The sequence below is a fragment of the Primulina huaijiensis genome, chromosome 11 (assembly GCF_012295235.1).
Source record: "Primulina huaijiensis isolate GDHJ02 chromosome 11, ASM1229523v2, whole genome shotgun sequence".
In the NCBI taxonomy this organism is placed as follows: Eukaryota; Viridiplantae; Streptophyta; class Magnoliopsida; order Lamiales; family Gesneriaceae; genus Primulina; species Primulina huaijiensis.
Genome location: NC_133316.1, coordinates 24,948,285 through 24,967,940, shown reverse-complemented (window position 1 = coordinate 24,967,940; position 19,656 = coordinate 24,948,285). Strand labels below are relative to the sequence as shown.

General features: G+C 33.7%; 2 protein-coding genes across 4 annotated transcripts in view; both read right to left on the bottom strand.

Moving 5' to 3' along the window:
- The window catches only part of LOC140988070 (hydroxyproline O-galactosyltransferase GALT2-like), a 7,804-nt gene extending 2,790 nt beyond the window's left edge, over positions 1–5,014 (bottom strand). Inside the window, exons 1-5 of one of the 2 annotated variants that reach the window (XM_073456962.1) lie at positions 4,503–5,013; positions 3,363–4,080; positions 2,539–2,771; positions 2,060–2,350; positions 55–183 (exon numbers count right to left, since the gene is read on the bottom strand). In XM_073456962.1, coding sequence (XP_073313063.1) covers positions 55–183; positions 2,060–2,350; positions 2,539–2,771; positions 3,363–4,047 — 1,338 coding nt within the window. In that variant the 5' untranslated portion in view covers positions 4,048–4,080; positions 4,503–5,013. Of the gene's footprint in view, positions 1–54; positions 184–2,059; positions 2,351–2,538; positions 2,772–3,362 lie in introns of both variants that reach the window. The other variant, XM_073456961.1, reaches the window with a different exon arrangement.
- A 2,149-nt stretch (positions 5,015–7,163) lies between these two features.
- Positions 7,164–10,153, bottom strand: LOC140987427 (uncharacterized). 2 transcript variants are annotated; one of them, XM_073455924.1, is made up of 6 exons: positions 10,013–10,153; positions 9,439–9,607; positions 8,508–9,134; positions 8,011–8,437; positions 7,833–7,914; positions 7,164–7,707 (listed from the first exon to the last, which is right to left on the bottom strand). In XM_073455924.1, the coding sequence occupies exons 1-6, from the start codon at positions 10,040–10,042 to the stop codon at positions 7,486–7,488; spliced, it is 1,557 nt and encodes a 518-aa protein (XP_073312025.1). In that variant the 5' UTR covers positions 10,043–10,153; the 3' UTR covers positions 7,164–7,485. The 2 variants fall into 2 exon arrangements, with proteins under 2 accessions (XP_073312025.1, XP_073312026.1); XM_073455925.1 differs by having other exon boundaries at positions 10,019–10,134.
- Between the last annotated feature and the right edge of the window lie 9,503 nt (positions 10,154–19,656).

Sequence of the window (19,656 nt, the reverse complement as noted above, 5' to 3'; positions counted from 1 at the left end):
AAAAAAATAAAGGAGCACCATAACAGGGAGTATAAGAAGTGCAGCTGAACATACCCCATACTCGCAAATGGCAATAGTTTTGAGAACTACCAGCTCATACCGATCCATGAATGGCAAAATCTCTATATCACCAAAGTAAGCTGCCTCTTTCTTCAAAATTGCATTCACTTCACTCCTAGTATTCTACATATGATAATCTTTAGTGGGTAAACCTCCAGTTACCGAGTACATATTTATGATCAGGCATACACATACAACATGAAATCAGGACGATCAAGCAAGTGGGAATTAATGGACAAAAGGCCACTCCAAGGCCCCATAGCTATTGACAATCATAAATCTGATGCCAAAGGAATAACCATAAAAACATCACAAAATATACAAGCATGGCGAACATTTTTTATTTTTTAAAAAATATATTTATATTAGAATAAATATATTAAAATATGAAATAATTAAGTCACAATGTCACTCAAAATAAAAAACAATTAATAAGTTCATAATAATTAGTAACATGATTAAAAATTTTCAATTATCCAAATCAAGTTCATCCCCAGAACTTTCGGACTTGTATTCGTCTTAGTGTTCATAATTTTCTTGATCAATATCAATTTCATGTTCATCTTCATTCAAAAGATGTTAAATTGGTTTCTTCTGGTTGTTTTAGATGCAGATGTCATCGGCTCGTTCTTCTGTTCAACGATCTCTTCTTCTGCTTCAAGCATTGGAGCGTTGGATTGCTGGGGATTGGGGTTTGAACTTTTTGTTTTAAACAAGTAACTAAAAAAAATCTTTAAGTGCGCCTGAGTGAACTTCCAAAGCTAGTCCAGGCGAACGTTTGGGCTCTCTCTAGTGAATTGTTGCGCCAACAGGGGTCTGGGATGACCCCAAACGCAGGGTCCTCGCCTTTGACAACTAGGAATATGATTACTATTTCCGATTGCAACATCCTTGCAACACATCTTTTGCTCGATATAATTTTCCCAATTAAAGATGATTGTTTAAATGGTGTTAAATTATGATGATCCTCACATTTTGCTCATTATCCACACATCATGGCCAAATCTTTAAAGTAAGTGCTTGCCAAACTCCTATAATATAAATTAAAATTAAGATATGCCCACAAAAATAAAATTAAATATCGATGAAAATCCCAAAGACTGGTAAATTCATAGGAAAAATTGAAGCAATATATTTAGAAGAGTGGTTCAAGAGTAACTAGCAATTGAATCTACCACTCCTTGTAAAACATGCAACAGTTCCAGAAACACCTATCTTTCAGTTAAGTGTGATTCTACAACTCGCAAGGCAATCATAATGCTAAAAGAAAAGGAAGGGAATAGAGAAGTGTGGGAGATCAGAGAGATCACTTGTATAAATGGCAAAAAACATTAAGCATATGGAACAGAATCCATATTTCTTAAACTGTTTCATCACTCCACCGACTATTAAACTCACGATCATATCTCGGAAAGTTCCAAGGCAAATGTATTCAAATCATAGTAATCAAAAGTGCAAGGTAAGGCACACAGGTGTCATGAGACTTAAAGCACAAAGTAAAGCGCATGCTTTATATTCTCAAAAGATAAAAATAAAATCAATTTAATAAAATCATCATCATTTTCATCTTCCACAGATAAAATATTATAATGTGAGGGCAAAGGCAGAGGTGACTCGATATTAGGGTTTCCTCTGCTTTATTTTTTAATAAATAAAAGAGATGAGAAATCACACTTTTAATGAGAGATTTCTCCTCTGTTAGATATTTAAAAAAACGGTTTTTTCTATAAAGAGCGTGATTGATGGAAGTCATGCACTTCGCTGCGCTTTGTGAAACTTTGACAATTATTATTCAAACATCAAAGAAATATTCAATAGGAATTGGTTCTAAGAAAGATATGCCACTGTCAATTTTACAACTTATGCAAATGATCCATGTAAGCTAAATAAATGCTTCACGTACATTTAACCCTCGACATCATCATGTTTCAAGTCTGTCAATAGATGCGGTAATAAATAGTCAGAGAGGAGGGAGATATTAAATAAAATGATGGCTCACCAAGGCAACAAAGAACCTAACAGCCACTTTAGAGGACTTGACTGCGACGGATTGCATCCATGTCTTTCTAATCGTCATGCGCTCTGCAAAGTGATTTGTGGCGGAAAGAACTCCAATGAAAAGTTGAAACCTACTTTCAGGCATGGGATGAGCTTTCCACTTCTCTGAGAAATCTAATACTCTCTGGGGTGAAAAACTTGGATGAGAGGTTGGTAGAGAGGTGGCATATACTGAATGAACATCCACATCTCCTTTGATTGCCAATCCGGTTGCATCTTCCAAAGTAAAACCCTGCATGTTGAAATGGTGCGATCAGAAAATAGTACTTTGTTTGTTGACCAAAGCAATACGTAAAGATGATGAGCTTAGTTTTAGCTCATTTATGTCTGTTTTTTCCATGTTGCTGCGAAAACTGATGTACAGAGACCAACTAAAAGTGATTGCAGATGTAATCCAAACAAAATGGCAAACAAACTTACCATTCCATATGGAAATGATGTCACATGACGACCCCCAACATTTATTTGGTATCCATCAACTCCAGCACGTATGGTCAAAACAAACATTCTGCCCTCCCAGAAAGGAAATGGCCAGGTTACTTCGGGTTTTTTTGCATGTCCTATGAATCGCTGAAACCATGAAAATATTTTGGCCTCTTTTGTATCTATGACATCATTGCGCATCCATTTTTCACATCTCAAATACCCGTCAACTGCCAAGAAAAATGTGCAATTTTTCATAAGAACCAAGCATCACTATTACGTACAAATCAATAAAATGGAACGTGGGCACACTACATGATGAGCATTAGAAGGGCTAACTACTGACTAATCAATAAAAATGACATACCACAAGAGACTCATAACTCGCAATTGTTACGGAAGGCGGACCCACTACTAAACTTCAGCATTACAACATACAAGCAAAAATTCACATTAAAAAAGACTATAGTACAAGTGGTAGAACTCATCATTCCATATATATCATTTTCCACACACACAAAATTGTCATACATGCATTAATTGATGTCTTCTCCACGTGTAACCATCAATCACAGCCATAACTGATTCTAATTTTGGTTTAGACATAAAAGGAGAGCAGAATTTTAGAATTTAATATGTTGTTGTCCCTTAAAAAATATATGAATTGATGCCAGAAATCACAGCAGATTGATTGTATTGATGGGTTAGAGAGTCAAGTCAGTATCATGATGTAAAATCCTAACATTCTTCAAACTTGGAAAAATAAGAAATGCAATAGTCTCGTGTGGATAACTAAACAGAGAATAAAAACATAAACTTACCCAGCATATCATCATCCTCTTTGGATGCTAAGCCATCGCACCTCTGGGCCGTTCCCCACTGCATTCTATAACATGTATTGTGTTCCATCACTGGCCGATGGCTCCAATCACCTCTAAGTCGAGGATTCAAATGCAAAATCTTTGGAGGATCCTCCCCATCCACAGCCTTCAATCCTTGCAGTTCAACCATGAACTGTGAAACCATGACCAGTGCTTCATCAGGCCTCAATTTGGCAAGCTGAGGGACGTACTCTTGATGTGCATTGTGCGGAGTTCCAATAACTGTGATAGAAGAACCGGCAGCAAGGCCACATGGTAGGAACATAACAAGATCTCTTTTTTCCAATTCTTCTCCATCCATTAAAACCCACGAAGGACATGTTTCAGGCTTCCCTTCAAGTACCGTGCCCATTATAATCTCCTTATCACCATATTTATCTACTTCTTCCCAAGCCTTCAACCCCAAAGTCCATGACTCAACCGCCATTCTTTCCAGAAGAGTCAGGTTATTGGGTCTATTCATCCGTCTCAAACTTCCAGTAGTTATTCGACCATATAGTGGCTGCATTGGCTTTGTCAGAGGGTGGCCATCTTCCTTATCTTGTGAGGCTTTTTCGCCAGACCTTACATGAGGATCTTGATTTTCATTATTTTGTAATATGCGGTGAAACCCATCAGAGAACATGGATGTCGACCGTGATTTACTCAATTCTACATCCTTGTCATCCACATTAGACAATCCAACAAAACCCTCGTCAAAATCGCCACTAAAAACTGTGGCACTCTTCAAAAATTGAGGAAACTTGAGGAAAATAAGAATTAAATATAATGCAGCTATCCCCCATAAAATGTGTGATAGTTTGAACCTCCTTGAACTAGGAGGCTCACCTTTAAACCTCTTCATCCTCACAGTCCAAATAAAATGCCTAAACATACACTAAATATCACTCCGATCCATTTCTCACAATCAACACAGAGATAAAACTACAGATAAAAGAGGAGGCGCACCGAAATCCAATCATTTCTTAAAAATTTCAAATTCCATAGAACCCAGCTACAACCACACCAATTAATTCATGTTTATATCTTGAACAAAAATGCCAAACCAGCAAAGTTATGAACGGTAAAAAAATGCACAACCAGAATCAGAAACAGAAACAATGCACATCTGAACCCAAAAGCGCAGAGATCACATTTGATGAAAAAATAGACGCGAATCCACAAACAGATTCTTTTTCTCTAACGCTCAAAATTTTCAATAGCATTTGCTGGACAGGGGCCTGCTATACCCATCACTCGTTCCCGCGCCAACGACAATTCAGCAGAAAATGTGAACCAAAATCCAAGAAATCGCAGCAGATCGATGCTGAAAAGGACCAGGAGAAGTAAAAAAAAAACCCTAAAATGCAGGTGTATACGTATGTATTACGGGTGAAAGCAGTTTTGCATTCCGTTTATTTTATCTTTTAATTTTCCTACACCGGTTGGCATGACAGTGAAGTATGTGTGCGTAATCTGGATATGGAAGTTGAGGCTGATTACTGAAAAATAAAAAATGCAGGCACCAAAGTGAAAATATGAAACAATTTTTCAGGAATATCAATAAAATAAAATTTTTAAAAGTTTATGACAAAGCTTCCCATCCCACCAGGGGTGGGGATATGTTATCTAACAAGGTCGTCTTTGTTCCTGCTATCTTCAATTCTGAGCATGCTTTGCATATATTCAGTAGTTTTTTCTGTGAGTGAAAGCTTGTACATCGGAAGGACAAATGTTAGGTTGAAGGTTGCCACTGGAAGAAAGTTGAAGCCTTTCCAGCTGTTCTGATTATGACTCGAGATCGCCTGGATTTTAGGATTGGAGATCGGTTCTTTCTTGGTACGTATACCACCGACTCCCTTCTTTTAGTTTTATTAAAGCTTTACGGGCGAGCGACCGATAATACATGCAAGGTTTTAAAAAGCGTGAAGCGTCCTGAAGCGCAGATGTCGAGCTCCAAGCTTTTCAATTTTAAGCGAGATTAGCACATGCTTAAGCGTGGAAAAATGTTTTTTATCTTTAGTGTAATTGTAATTATCTTAAACCAATAAATAGATAAAATAATACATAAATATGATAAATTTAAGTCTGATTCATTAATTCTCATATTTATAGAAACATAAAAATCTCAAAATTACAATCTTTATTTGTTTTTGCAACTATACCATATTAAAAATGTTAAATATTTGTCAAATCATTATCAGACACACTTAATCATGATTAAAATTAAAAAATAAACATCTAAATTATAAATCTAATTTATTATTTTAAAATAAAAAGACATAACTTCAAAATAAAAAAATTAAAAAATAAATAGATGTGATTAATTGTGCTTAAATATGCTTAATTAAACGTTTTAATTACGCTTAATTCGGTCAAACTACAATTTGACCGNTTCACAGTCGTCGTATTCCCTTAAGATCATTAATCTCCCTTTGGTCAAAAAGATTATCGCCTCACACGAACATCATGAACACCTGGGCTCCACTAATCGCAATATTCTTAGGCACTATTAATGATCATTTGAGCACCCAAAAGTCAAATGAATGAATTCATGTGTTTTAAATTTACAAATCGATGTAGCTAATTACCTAAAGATTACGCATGTACTTTATTGACTTTAGCTATAAACTAGTTGATTGGTCGTGCATCGACGATTTAATTTGTAGAGAATGATTAATATTTAATATGTCAAAACGTGTCGCAAGTGGAGATGGCTTGGGGTTGGGTTTCCATATACAACAACTAGAAAAGGCTACAGCCCACCATGTTCAAATACACTGATTTATGTGTCCTTATGAATAATTTATACATGTGACATATAAATTGGTGTATCGTTTTCTTGTATTTACAAAAGAGCAGTAAAAGTTTTAATTTATTTTTTTTTTTAAGTTCAAAACATTCGTATGATTTAAACCATTCATAAGCTTTGCGTATATAACGTCAATTCCAACTATCTCGGAATTTAAGTGGAGATATCGCTTCTTGTAAATCCTTACGAATGGATCTTTCTCCTTCTTCAATTATTTAATCAAGTCTACAATCAGGAACTGAATTATTCGTATAGATCGTACTAGAAAGTTAAACGAAATTTGCGTCGAGAGTTAATAGCATGAATTTCAAAAATTCGGTGGTGCTGCGGTGACGTCGGACCGACTATGCTGTGGAGGAGTGTTTGTGGGCTTCTAAGAGAGAGGTGACTGATTTTCTCGCGTGAGGGGGAGAGAGAATTTTTGTGTGTAAAAGTTATGTGTATAATTAATTTATTGATTACACATATATTAAAAGTCTTTTCCTATCCTCAAAAAAAAGTCTTTTCCTGACTCTTCTTTTATTCATTTGATGGACATTCCTTTATGATGCATATTCCTTTTCATCACCATATTCCAGGGAATTTGTTAACAGTGTATGGTGTATCAAGATTTTGTCACCTCAAGTAGTACAGGAGATGGAAGGACGAGGGGTTGAGCTCCTGATTTCGGTCCCCATTCAGAGGCCGCCCCTTCAGAATGGCACCTGTGATGGTTATATTGGACAGCAGGAAGCCAGAAATATGGGTTCTGGAATACCATCTGTTGGCACTCTTGATTTCTAATTGGATTTTTTTTTTAAAAAAAATCAGTTCTGTATGCTTGTAATATTAATTTTGCTTCTGAATGTGCGAGGGAAAAGAAAAATTCTGCTTTTAACACGAGCCTTTCATGTAGAAGCTATGCTATAATGCAAAATAACCTTAAATCATTAAGTGCACGTAGCACAGAATTTAACAATTTCATGCCCCAGCTTGTTAATTCATAATTGAAAATTACAAACTCAAGACGCATGTATTTAAGATAAAAGGAAGCCAAACAAGAAATACTTTCTTCAATTGGAGATGCCATTGAATCAGCTTGTAACAGGAATTCTGCGAAAATGTTGAATTTGAGCTATACGGGGTACAAATAAAGCAATGATAATTGCATTATGGCAATCACATCCAGACCAAAGATTAATCCCCGTCAGAGAAAACTGCAGCAATAGAACTTGAAACTTTGCTCGATACTTTGGTTTGCTTTGTTGGCTGTCTCATTATGTATTATATCTGTTATCTCTCCTGGTTGGTTAACAACCAACCACAGCAGATAAAAGGAGATGATGGGATTCGACCCGTTTGGCGAATGTACTCTGCCTGTGCTGTAGTTTTTTCGGCCTGAAGATTTCTTCTAGCTTCTGCACAATGTAGCATTTCCTCCGATTTTTGTCTCGACAATGCTACCTTCTTCTGCATCTTTGCTTGAGCTTCTGCTTTCATTTGCTCAATTTGGGACTGAATGTAGGCAAAAGAACAACTGATGAATTGAATAAAATGCTTTTATGCAACTCGAGACTTATTCATGATGTAATACTTCACCAAACATATACTGGATGAATATAAGGAGCCAAGATCTCTACCTCCATTTTCCTCATTTCTGCATCAAGCTTTGCTTTCTGTCGACACTCCCATGCTTGAATTTTTATCCCTTCTCGTTTAAACCTGTACAACGAATTGTTAGGCCAAATTTGACACATGATAAGATAGCTAAAAGATCATTTAACGAAATAATCAGCATAATCTTCTAATTGGAGAAACCTTGCAGCATGCTTAGATTTCTCAGCTTCTTCCCATGAAGCCGCATGTTTCGCGTATTGAATTCGTTCAAACTCATTTGCGTCAATGGTTTTATTTCCGGATTCACCTTTTTCTTTATCATCATCTATTGCCCATGCAGCAATATTCATCTTACCGAGCTGAACGCCAAGGGTAACAATCTCCCTTCTTGTTTTGAGCTTCATTTCTTTCTCTGACAATTTATCTTTCTTATAATCAGCACCTAAATTTCCTGTTGACATTCTTTCTGGCTCTCCTCTTCGAGGAGTAGAAGGTATAGAAGAATTTGGGCTGCGGAGAGGAGTTGTTGCACCAACAGGGGTGGCACTCCTTGAAGGCTCCTGACTGGGAATAGGTGTCATCTCCGTTCCCATGTCTCTCATTGACACTGATCTTATGACAGGAATACCTACAAATTTTCCAAGTCGTTAACATTGTTTTATACATTTGAAGTTAAGTAATCTCAAAACAAAAATCACCCCTGGTTTCTTCTGTAACGCTCTTTGTAAACGGGAACCCTGTATCGCCCTCAGCCCCTTTCAAATCCTCAAGTTCGGCTTGGCCTGAAACTGGTGCAGCTCCTTGTGAAGCATAAGCAAACTTTCCGAGCCCCGCCTGAGAAGTAGGCAGGCAGAAATTAACCCGTTTCACTGATGGTTTATTTTCAGAGCTAGCAGACTCCGAGGCAACTCTGACCATATTCGCTGCTATTCCATGGTTCACTTGATCATGTAGATTAGTCTTCTTGGATACGTTGGACTGCACATTCTGCCTATTCATAATCCATTTCTCTGCATCATTCCATTTAGATGACATTGGTCTTGATAAAGATCTTGCCGCAGAATGGTGCAGTGATCTCTCGCCTTTATGGAATTCGAAACTCGATGTGCTATCGTAATCTAGATTTTCTTCTTCACAAGTTCTAACAGGATATACTGTATTCGAATTGGTGTCATCAGTCTTGGAAACTAGTTGTGTTCTTAACTGTCCAGTTTCCCCATTTTCTCTGGGCACGGGGTGTCTCAGCTGATTAGAATTCACATCATCATGGCTTGCATCTAGATTGGAATGATCATATTTAATAGGTGGAACTTCTATACTGGAGTCTGTAAAAGATTAATAGGGAAACACCAATAAAACAGAAGTAAGATTTGAACAACATAGGTTTTTATCTAAGAAAAGCTGTAATCTTGAAAGGAAATATGTGCTCAGAGCAGACAGGAAGATCTGTAATGAATTCTATAAGCGTTTACGGTTTAGAATTGACGACTTCTGGTATTTGTTACAAATACAGAACCAGTTCCTTGTGAGCCAGCCAATAGAAACAGTTCAAAGAACAATATCCCAGTCTCAGTTTTCCCCAGACATTTAGCTGATGGAAAAGCACGAAACGAGGCAAATAAATCATACCTTCCTCCCCAAAATCTGCATTACCCACAGCTAACAAACTGTTCATCACAAATTCTGAATCCTCATATCTAGAAGGAGATGTTTTTGAAGAATTACAGTTTGATTCATCCTTTCTCTTTTGTGAACCAGTAAGCTTCATCCTCAACTTGCTAGGAGATATTATACCAGTCTGCATTGAAAATAATTCAGCACAATCTTTCCTATATGGACAAAATCCAGCACAGCCAACCAAATGAAAAGAAATATCAAAACAATCTCAACAAACAGTGAAAGAAAAACAACAAAAGAAAGGAACCCATCTCAGTAATCTTTCAATCCTAATCATGAAAAGCCAATGCTCACAAAAAAAAAAAAAAAAAAAAAGAAAAAAAAAAAAAAAAAAAAAAAAAAAAAAAAAAAAAAAGATACAGTGACTGGAGACACACTCTGAAAGCAGTAGGTCGGAATGAAAGAAAAAGCAGAGGATGGCAAGAATTTTCTTGAAAACACTTTGTGCATTTACAAAACAACAAAATAAAATGCATGTGTTTATAACGATTAGTCGTTTTTCAGGTGCATGAAATGAAAACGAGACCTGAACCTTGTGTATCCTTTCGTACTCCATTATGAGATCTTCCTCACCCTTCACTTTTCCCTGTCTGAGTCCCCAACTCTCTCTCGTTTAGAAGAAACGAAATCGGTCCTTCAAGATCTGACAATCTGATGCAAGAGAAAGACTATTAGTTTATAATAATAATTAGATGGGCAAATGTGTTGACCATTTATATACTCGGATTTCTACTACTTTTAAAAAATATAACAATAACAGTATAACATAAATTTTTTGAAAAAAAATTACTTACGTGTATCATCTTTAGAAAATATAATTTTTACATTCGGTCAAATATATAATTATGTGAAGATGAGAAATATAATTTACAGGATATTATGGATCACACAAATAATAATAAAATCAAGATTTGCCCTACCAAATTACCTTTCCATTAAATAATATTATTCACAAAAGATTGGATGTATAGATAAAATTATTGTTAAATTAGGATTTCTAGTGTTACATACAATTAAATATATAAGATAAATATTTTTTTGAGGAAATAAAAATGTGTAACAATAATATATAATAATTGATAAAAAAAAATGAGTCAAAATAGTGAATTCGAAGAGATGATTTTGAGCAATGACCGAAAGAAGACAAGCGAATGGTCAAAACACTTGTTCAAACATCATCGCTGCTTTCTGCACTATGCGCTCACATTTATAAATTTTTAATAAATCTTTAACCTAAAAAATGGGTTTTTTTTATTGAAAAATAAAAAGTTAACCTTTTGAAGATAGAGAGAGGCATCCAAATTAGCGTAAGAATTTATATTTATATATATAATAAATATATGATGTTCAATTTTTTACACTAACGATACATTTAGCATCATGAATCTCCTCCTATTTTACATTTTGACACTTATATCCCTTCTGAGAATTAATATTTTCCTCCAAAAATATAAAATGACGTACATAAATGTCCTCATTTAATTTATTAAAAATAACTTTTTACACGTTATTTTTATATACGACCTTGAAAAATTATGTTCTAAATTACAAAAAGTTCCATAAAATCGTTTAAATTTCAATGATACAAAAAATATATATCCTAAAATTTATTATTGAAGACATGATTTAAATTGATGTATACAGAAAATAGTTCATGAGGTGGGCCACGTTGTCCTTAAAATGTCTTTTTTCTAGTGGGGGCGTCGCCAATATTTTTGACCAAACATCGTATTTTCTTCATGACATTGACAATGAAATGGCTGGATTTGGGTTGGTAAAATTTATTTGACCATATGAATACCTACTTCTTCACAATTCTCAATTCAAGTGATATTCATCTATTGAGAGAAAATGATTTGGAATTTATGATTTCGAATTTATTTCATCTTTAAATAAGTTAAACATAGGAAACTCAAGTTCATTTTCTATTTATTTATATTATATATTATACATATCACAATAGATTTTAAATAACACAAATATTCTAAAGATTTGAAATAGAATGTGATCAGTAAAATTGTAGTATCATGATGAATTTGAATTTATTTTGTAACATTTAAAATACATGGATTTCAAATCATCGGCTTTTAATATTTGATTTTACCATAAGAAAATAAGAGCAAAGTGTCGGTTGTTTTGAAACTCCATTCGAACCGCAGCTAATTGTACAGAAATCTTGCATGGTTTGATTTGAACAGTACAGCGAAATCGAAATGTCATCTTCAAACATCGTAAGGTCCGCGTTCAAACTTGCTGGATGTACGTCCGTCCTTTTACTGCAAACTTTCTATCTCAATTCTTTGATGGGTCCTTCAAATTTGTCAATCTTCATCATAACGTTTGCCAAAATTTCATCTTTTTGTTGCTCCAATCAACTTTGCTCTATTCATACGGGAAATAAGTGTGAAAAAAATTAAAAAAAAAAAAAAAAAAGTCTTCCCATTTTCTGGATGGCAGGCATACGAGAAGAGTTCTGGGTTTTTGATGATTTAATAACTATTTCAGTCCTCTGGTGCTAGAGCGCAATAAAATTTGAAGCTTGTTTGTGGGCTTGATATTAGATTGACGACCCCAATAAGAAGTAAATGTGTATTTTAAGGGAGTGCCTCCTTGGGATTTGATGATCGATTTTCATGCTTTGCAAGCGAATTATGACATATAATGTGATATAAAACCTAATTTATAAATATATTAATAGTCTAATATATCCTAAATATACAGTCAAAACATGTTTAGGGCTAATTGCCAAATCGGTCCAGAATTAAAACATGACGTTCTTTAATTCACATCTCCTTAGAATCTTGCATGAAAAAGCTTCATTCTTTTCCACCTCATTCTGCAGCATCCTTTTCCACCTCAATCTGCAGCATCCTTTTCTTAGGATACAACGCATCGCCCCCACTCACATAAACAACCTTAAATACATCGTACTGGTGAACACGTTGAGGTTAGGCAGAATAGCCTTTCTGTAATACGAATGTAGAAATAACAATGAGCTGAAGCGAGTACTTCCACACAAAAAGACAGACTATTCTTGGGTGCGCCTGAGATTTCAAGCAAAACCCCAGAACATGCACTATTCATCTTACCAAAACGATATTTGACCATGGCCATTTATTGATATATGAAACGGTGAAATCGTTGGCTGAAAGGTACACGGAGCTAGCTGAGCGAAGAATTTGACCATGGTATATATGGCCATGGTTGACACATAATTTGTTAACATGGAAACATAAACTATCTGGGTTGGCAATTCTACAAATGATTTCAGATTGAAAATTGATCTGATCTCATCCCATTTATTTGAATCTGATCGATATTTTTTGAAAAATCAAGATTTGAACTCTTTGATTATTTGAAACAATGTCGAGATATGCATTAATAGCAAAATATGATAACATTAAAAATGAACCTCTAGCATATACTTACAAGGGCCGCACTCAACAATCGATTGTTGTCACTATAGATCTCTTGATGATCCATGCCCCATACCATATTATCTGCAGGAAGAAAAATCAAACAATATACATAATATGACCTTAACATGCATGATTACTTTTGACAAATATCTTCCATTAGTATTTAGTCTATATATACATATATATATATATATGTGTGTGTGTGTGTAAATTGGAGAAGGAGAATTCGAAACTTGAAGATTTTTGGTTCGAATATGTGATTATGCATCCATATATATGTTCTTTCGCTCAAGGAAAATTAAGAAAAGACGATGAAGCTGTCCTTAATTACCATATTTCCGTGAATAATTCTGAATATGGAACTGTGAACACATCCAATGCTTTCGGTGTATGAAGAAATTTGTTTCAAAGCTTCCACGAGTTCATGAACCACTGTTGGTTTCAATATAACAATATTGTAGAATCCGTGTTATCCTATATGTCGAATTTGCCCTTAAGCATTACCATATCGACTGGTGGTAATTTATAAGGGGGTGAAATTGACACTACCATTAGAGTTCAAGGGTAAAACTGTATTTAATCAATTTCTCGAAGGCTGTGAGAATTCATAATTAACTTGATCAAACTCTTTCGGCTTCTCTTTGTCGAATTTTGATTCGAACGAAATTTTTATAAATTCCGGTGTAGTTCAAAGAATTCGAGAAATTTTGCTGCAAATCACGAGTTGCTGCTACTCTCAACTTTTAGTCAACGGCCCTTTGCTTGGACTGGAGCAATTGCTTGTTCTTCGTATGATCATCTGTTTCTACTGCAATTTTAGGCAGTGAGATTCGTGGCTAGTGCGTGTAGACCGATGATAGGGAACATGAGGTTGATTGGATTTGAGGAAATGGTGTCGAAGAATCTAGGATATTGAATTTGGATTGTTGCCTTGCCTTAATGGGAGTGGAGAAAAATGAAATCTTGATGATTTGGAAGTGCTTGGGAATCAAGACAATTGATCTTGGGATAGCTTGGATGGAGTTGAAGCACATGCTGCGAAGTTTGGAGCCCAGTTAAGTTTGTGCTTTACCAAAAAAATTGGTTTCCTCAATTTGATCTCACGAGGAACACAATATAGGTACGAGAACTACGATCAAGTAGTTAACTTCTGATCGGAAAATGTGTTAAAGTCTGCCATAAGTTGACATCATGTTTTGGTGGATTCACTTGCAAGAATTAGCCTGGCACAAAGTTAGCTGTTATACTTGGAAATTAGAAGTGTTTCTGGTGCACCAGACTGGTGCTGTCTATTATATATTTGCTTGATTATGATATGTGCGTGAACTGTGACGTCTTGCAATTGCACTCAAAATGTTTGATTTGGAGGGACTTCTTTCCGCCTGGCATATTGAAAAGCTCCGCCTTGGAACCTCTTAGGTTCTCCGAGACACAAAAATACTAAGAGCTGGAATTGCTTCAGCCACTACAGAACTTAACTTCTTTTTCTCCGATAGCTTCGCTTCACTCCTTTGAAACCAATTTATTATGAATTCAGGACAAATAACAAGAGGTAAAAATGAACAGACATGTTAATAGAAATCCATCTAAGGGCTTGCTTATCAGATAGAAAGCCTTTGATCCTCAATACAGATATCAAACCTTCGGGACAGAGTACTTTTCTCCATCTTACTTCGAGCACTAGATACATATTTACAATACATTGCTCCACCTAATTAGTTGATATTCCTAACTTCCAACTTAAGGGCTAATGTCATCGACTGCTCAAATATTGCTTTAGTAGTCATCACAAAACAACTAATACATCATTTAAACTTTCATTTTCAACCATAAGAACATCACAATTAATTCGTGTAAAAAGAAGGTCCGGTACAGCTATTCTCTACCATGGAATTTCTAGAACGGTGCTTCTATAACTTACAAAATCTCTTTCTATATCCGACGTCTTTCATGGGAAGCAAAGATAACTCGTTCCTGCCAAAGGTTTTCCTCCTTTTTCGATTTGAATTATTAAAAGTTTTTTGTATATCTTCTTGGGTTCGATATCTTCTCAATTTTTGTTTGTTGTTCCTCACTGGATTGTTGTTGCAAAGGGAAAAAAGGATCGCTGCTTATTGGCGAGTGACAAGGAAGTCATCATTTTTTTTTCATTAAAAAATGTGAGAGACTAACTTCTATAAAGAAAAGCATCCATACTTAATTCAAATAATTTTCCTTTCATCTAAAAATCTGTTAAGACACCCTGGTCCTAATTGTTGAAGAGAAAAGTATTTCATACTTAATTTAATTTTTGTGACATTCATTCATACTGGAAGGCTCTAATAATTCAGTTACCCCATCTTCTGCCTACCACTAGTTTTTATGGCTTGGAATTGTTGTGTGGAAGATTTTCCATCAAGCAGTTCCAAGATTTGACTCCATTTGTTGAGAGCTGGCTACTTGTGATAGGCAATATATCACTTACAGTCTCTTTCTTACTAGCTGTTCATGTGAAAATGTTTTCTAATATCTCATCATGGATTTCAACAACAACGTGATGTGAAGATATGGCTTCATTTACTGAAAATGGAAAGATGTTCTATGACGAACTTTCTTTTTTAGGTATTGTAAGAGCTTTCATGGGCTCGTGGCCTAAAAGTTTCAGAAATCACAATGACAGTTAGATTCCAGATTGACATTAGGTAAGAAACAGAGAGGCTGGTGTTTGAGTATTTACACTTGCGTTTTTTTTTTTCCAGATAATTTGTCTATGCTTATGCGCGAGGAGTATTGGCATTGCAAAATGAACGGGTACAATAATGATAACATGTAACAATATGTTCAGGAGTTGATTGTAGCTATCAGTTGTCCAAGCATGGATTCTTAATGACCCTAGGACATGCGCGCAGTAGTTCATCAGTTTAATGACCCTTGTTAGCGTGCTTATGTCATGACTGATTTATGAATGACCAATCTCTACCTTTTCTCCCTAATTTAAATCACACGCCGACCCTGACAGCAAATTTTTTTAGTGAATTTGGCCAGTTTATTCGCGAGTCTTCTTTGATGATGAAATAGCACCACAGCATCAAGTCCGGGTCAAGTGATACCTTAGCTCTTCTATCTAATTAATGTAGGATGTATGGACCGTCTCAGAAGTACAAAGCATAAGTACATCTCATATTATAGCATCTAGTTTTGTTTTTTTTTTTTTTAATCCACCTGTGAGCTTTTGCGATTTCGGGATCTCGAGAAATGATAATCTATATCTATATTCCTATAAAAGTATGGATGATGGGCAAAGTTTTCCAATTGTGATTTTACTACATTGCCCAAAAACTATGCATTGCTTGTATTAATTGCATGGGCATTGGTGGAACAAATATATAAAATTTAGGGACATAGAAAAAATATTACAAGAATATATTTTTTAATTTTAAAAAATCATTAAAAATACCTATAAAAGTATGGATGATGGGCAAAGTTTTCCAATTGTGATTTTACTACATTGCCCAAAAACTATGCATTGCTTGTATTAATTGCATGGGCATTGGTGGAACAAGTATATAAAATTTAGGGACATAGAAAAAATATTACAAGAATATATTTTTTAATTTTAAAAAATCATTAAAAATACCTATAAAAGTATGGATGATGGGCAAAGTTTTCCAATTGTGATTTTACTACATTGCCCAAAAACTATGCATTGCTTGTATTAATTGCATGGGCATTGGTGGAACAAGTATATAAAATTTAGGGACATAGAAAAAATATTACAAGAATATATTTTTTAATTTTAAAAAATCATTAAAAATATTAAAAGAATATATATTTAACTTTTATACTTATAAAAGTATAAAAAGAATAAGTTATTCATTGTAAATTTTCTACTAACCCCTTAAATTGAATGTTGTTAGATTTGCATGGAAATTTTCTACACAATTTATGGGAAATCTATGTATTAAAAATGAATATATGTTTGATAATAAAAATATTTTTTTTATCTATATATCTATAAAAGTGTAGATCATTGGCTATGTTTTGCCAATTGTCAAAAAATAAAAATGACCACCTCATCAATATAAATCCAAAAATTCAATAAAGATATATATGTAATTTCTAATTGTTGTAAGAGACTAAACGTAAAAATGAAATATCAAATTTTTTTATTTATTCCATCTAATATATAATTATTTAGTAGCCTAATTATTCCACATAATATATAATTAATAGTCTAACAAATGCTAATGAATTATCACAACAATATATATTGATTGTAGTAACTTATATCATTTCAAGAATAAAATGTAACTCCTATATTAAATTTATCAAATAATCCATCTTTATACTACCTTTAAATATTTTATCCTTTTAATTTTATCTCTACATGTTCTTTTATGATTTTAAAGCAATTTTTTAATTATATTTTAGTGTAATTTCTAATTAAGTAATAAATTATAGTATCACAAGAAGATATAAGAAAAAAAATAATTATATATGCAATAGTACAATAACATGATAAGTATATAATAATATAATAATATGAAATTTAATACTAAAATATTTTATATTTTTTTAACTAATAATTGAAAATAAATCATTTAATAAATTATTTAGTAGAATTTATATCAATAATTATGAATCTTAATATATTAATAATATCATAAAATATGAATCTCATAGAAAAATTCAGAGAATTAGCTATAATAAGAAAGATAAAGATTTTAGTAGAACTTTTTTTAGAAAAAATTATATATCAGACAAATTTGTAAATTCAATAAATAAAATTTGGTAGTATTGAAAACATCTACTAAGAATGTTTAAGATTTAGGCGTTAAGGGTTTAAAGAAAGACTATGGACACGAATTGTATTTTGAGAAAAAAAAATTAATATATTTAAACACAAGAATTGAAAATAAAGTTAATAAATACTCCATTCACCCCTTCTAAGGATGACAATGGGCCGGGGCGGATTTGGAGATGGGGATATTAAGCTCATATCTGTCGCGTACTACTTCGAAGATTTTAAAAAATACCCAAACTCGAACCGAACCCAAAAAATCGGAGATCTTATCCACGTTCCAAGTTTTCTCTGCGGGGCCCGAACCTGTGGGGAAAGTTGTCATCCCTAACCTCTTCTATGCTCAAGATATATTTGCTTAAAATATTGAACTAAGAAACCTTCATTTCCAACAATTTTATTAAATCTTCATTTCCTTAAATTAATAATTGAAATATCACTATTCTATTTCAGAAAAGGGTCAAAAATACCACCACTCTAAATTAATCTTCAGTGTCATGTATCATCATAATCATTATCCCATCATTTTTTTAGAATTAAATTTGCTAAGGTTCGAAGCTATTAACAGAAAATTTGAATTCGTTTTCATTGTATATTTCCTCTATTTCAATATTTCCCGTTAATTCATACTTAATTTCGATTTATTTCAACTTACCTCGAGGGTATTATGCTCAAAATAAATAATATGTATAATTGAAATTTAAAAAATAATTTACAATATTTACGTGGTTATAATTTAAAAAATAACTTAAAAGAAAATTTGTTGTCACATGTTCTTAATTATTCCAAAATTATAAGTAAGTACTATTTTAGATTTTTAATATGTAATTTTTAACTTTAGGACCATATTTATCAATTAATTGATGTAATAAGTAGATAAATATCAACATCATATACTAAAATATTTTCTTCCACTCTTATATTGCGTAATTAATTAAAATACATTCATATATTTCTATTTACACTTTTATATTGCTTAATCAATTCAAATCATTTCATATCATTGTATTTGTATTGTTATGTTAGTTCAATTTAGTACTTAATTTGACAAATCATTATTCCAAATTCTTATAATTTGTTTTGATTTATTTTTTCCCGAACGAAATGTTGTTTGATGTATTGGATGATCAATATGCAAAGAGTAAAAAATATTTTTATTATTAATTTAATTTTTAGTTATTTAGAATATGAGAGCTCACGTGCGGATGCACGTGCTTTTATGCTAGTTAGGGTAAACGGACGATTAATTTTTGATATCATTTGAACTATATCATGTTTGTTTGAAACTTGGATGGAGGGCCCGGGATACCACATTTACTTGAGCTCCATGGCATAAAAAATTAAACTCAACAATATCTAACCCTCCCCCGCCCTTTCTTGAAATCTGTGTGTCAATCCAAATGCCATGAACAAAGTTTCGTCAGATTCACCCCGTTCATTAATCTATCGACATCAGAAATAATGTATGCGTACATCGAGCTTTTGAAATATTATAAAATATTTTGTGGTATAAATTTAGCAGACGAGATTTGATTTTTTTGGAACGGGCGTGCAATCATCTGTTTGTCATTAATTTCAGATATGAATTCCGTACTCAACCTGTTCGATATAGGCATGCATGTCATGAACCGTGACTTGATAGATATTTTCATTCAATCTTCTTCTTCTTCTTCTTTTTTTTTTTTTTTTTACAACCCCACATCTCATTTACAATTTGCACGAACGATTGATTAAAATGTGGGATGCATTCATATGTCTGAAACAGTTGAGGTAAATTTCTTGATCACCATTTTCACAATGTGATTTATGTATGTGAATTTAAGGAACAAAGACTCGAAACACAGCTAGACCTAAGAGTATCATCAAAAAAATAAAAAAATAAAAAATAAGATCTCCATTCAAGACCCCCTCCCCTGCCAATGAGAATAGGGAAGAATATATAATTTGGGCCCAAAGTGGAGAAAAAGGCAA

What these genes read in the sequence shown, in the direction of transcription:
- LOC140987427 (XM_073455924.1), bottom strand. Translation starts at nt 10,042, where the DNA reads ATGGAGTACGAAAGGATACACAAGGTTCAG. An exon ending in AAAGGATACACAAGGTTCAG is followed by an intron (nt 9,608 to 10,012) that starts GTCTCGTTTTCA and finishes TTTTCAATGCAG; the next exon opens with ACTGGTATAATATCTCCTAG. An exon ending in AAATCTAAGCATGCTGCAAG is followed by an intron (nt 7,915 to 8,010) that starts GTTTCTCCAATT and finishes TTCGTTGTACAG; the next exon opens with GTTTAAACGAGAAGGGATAA.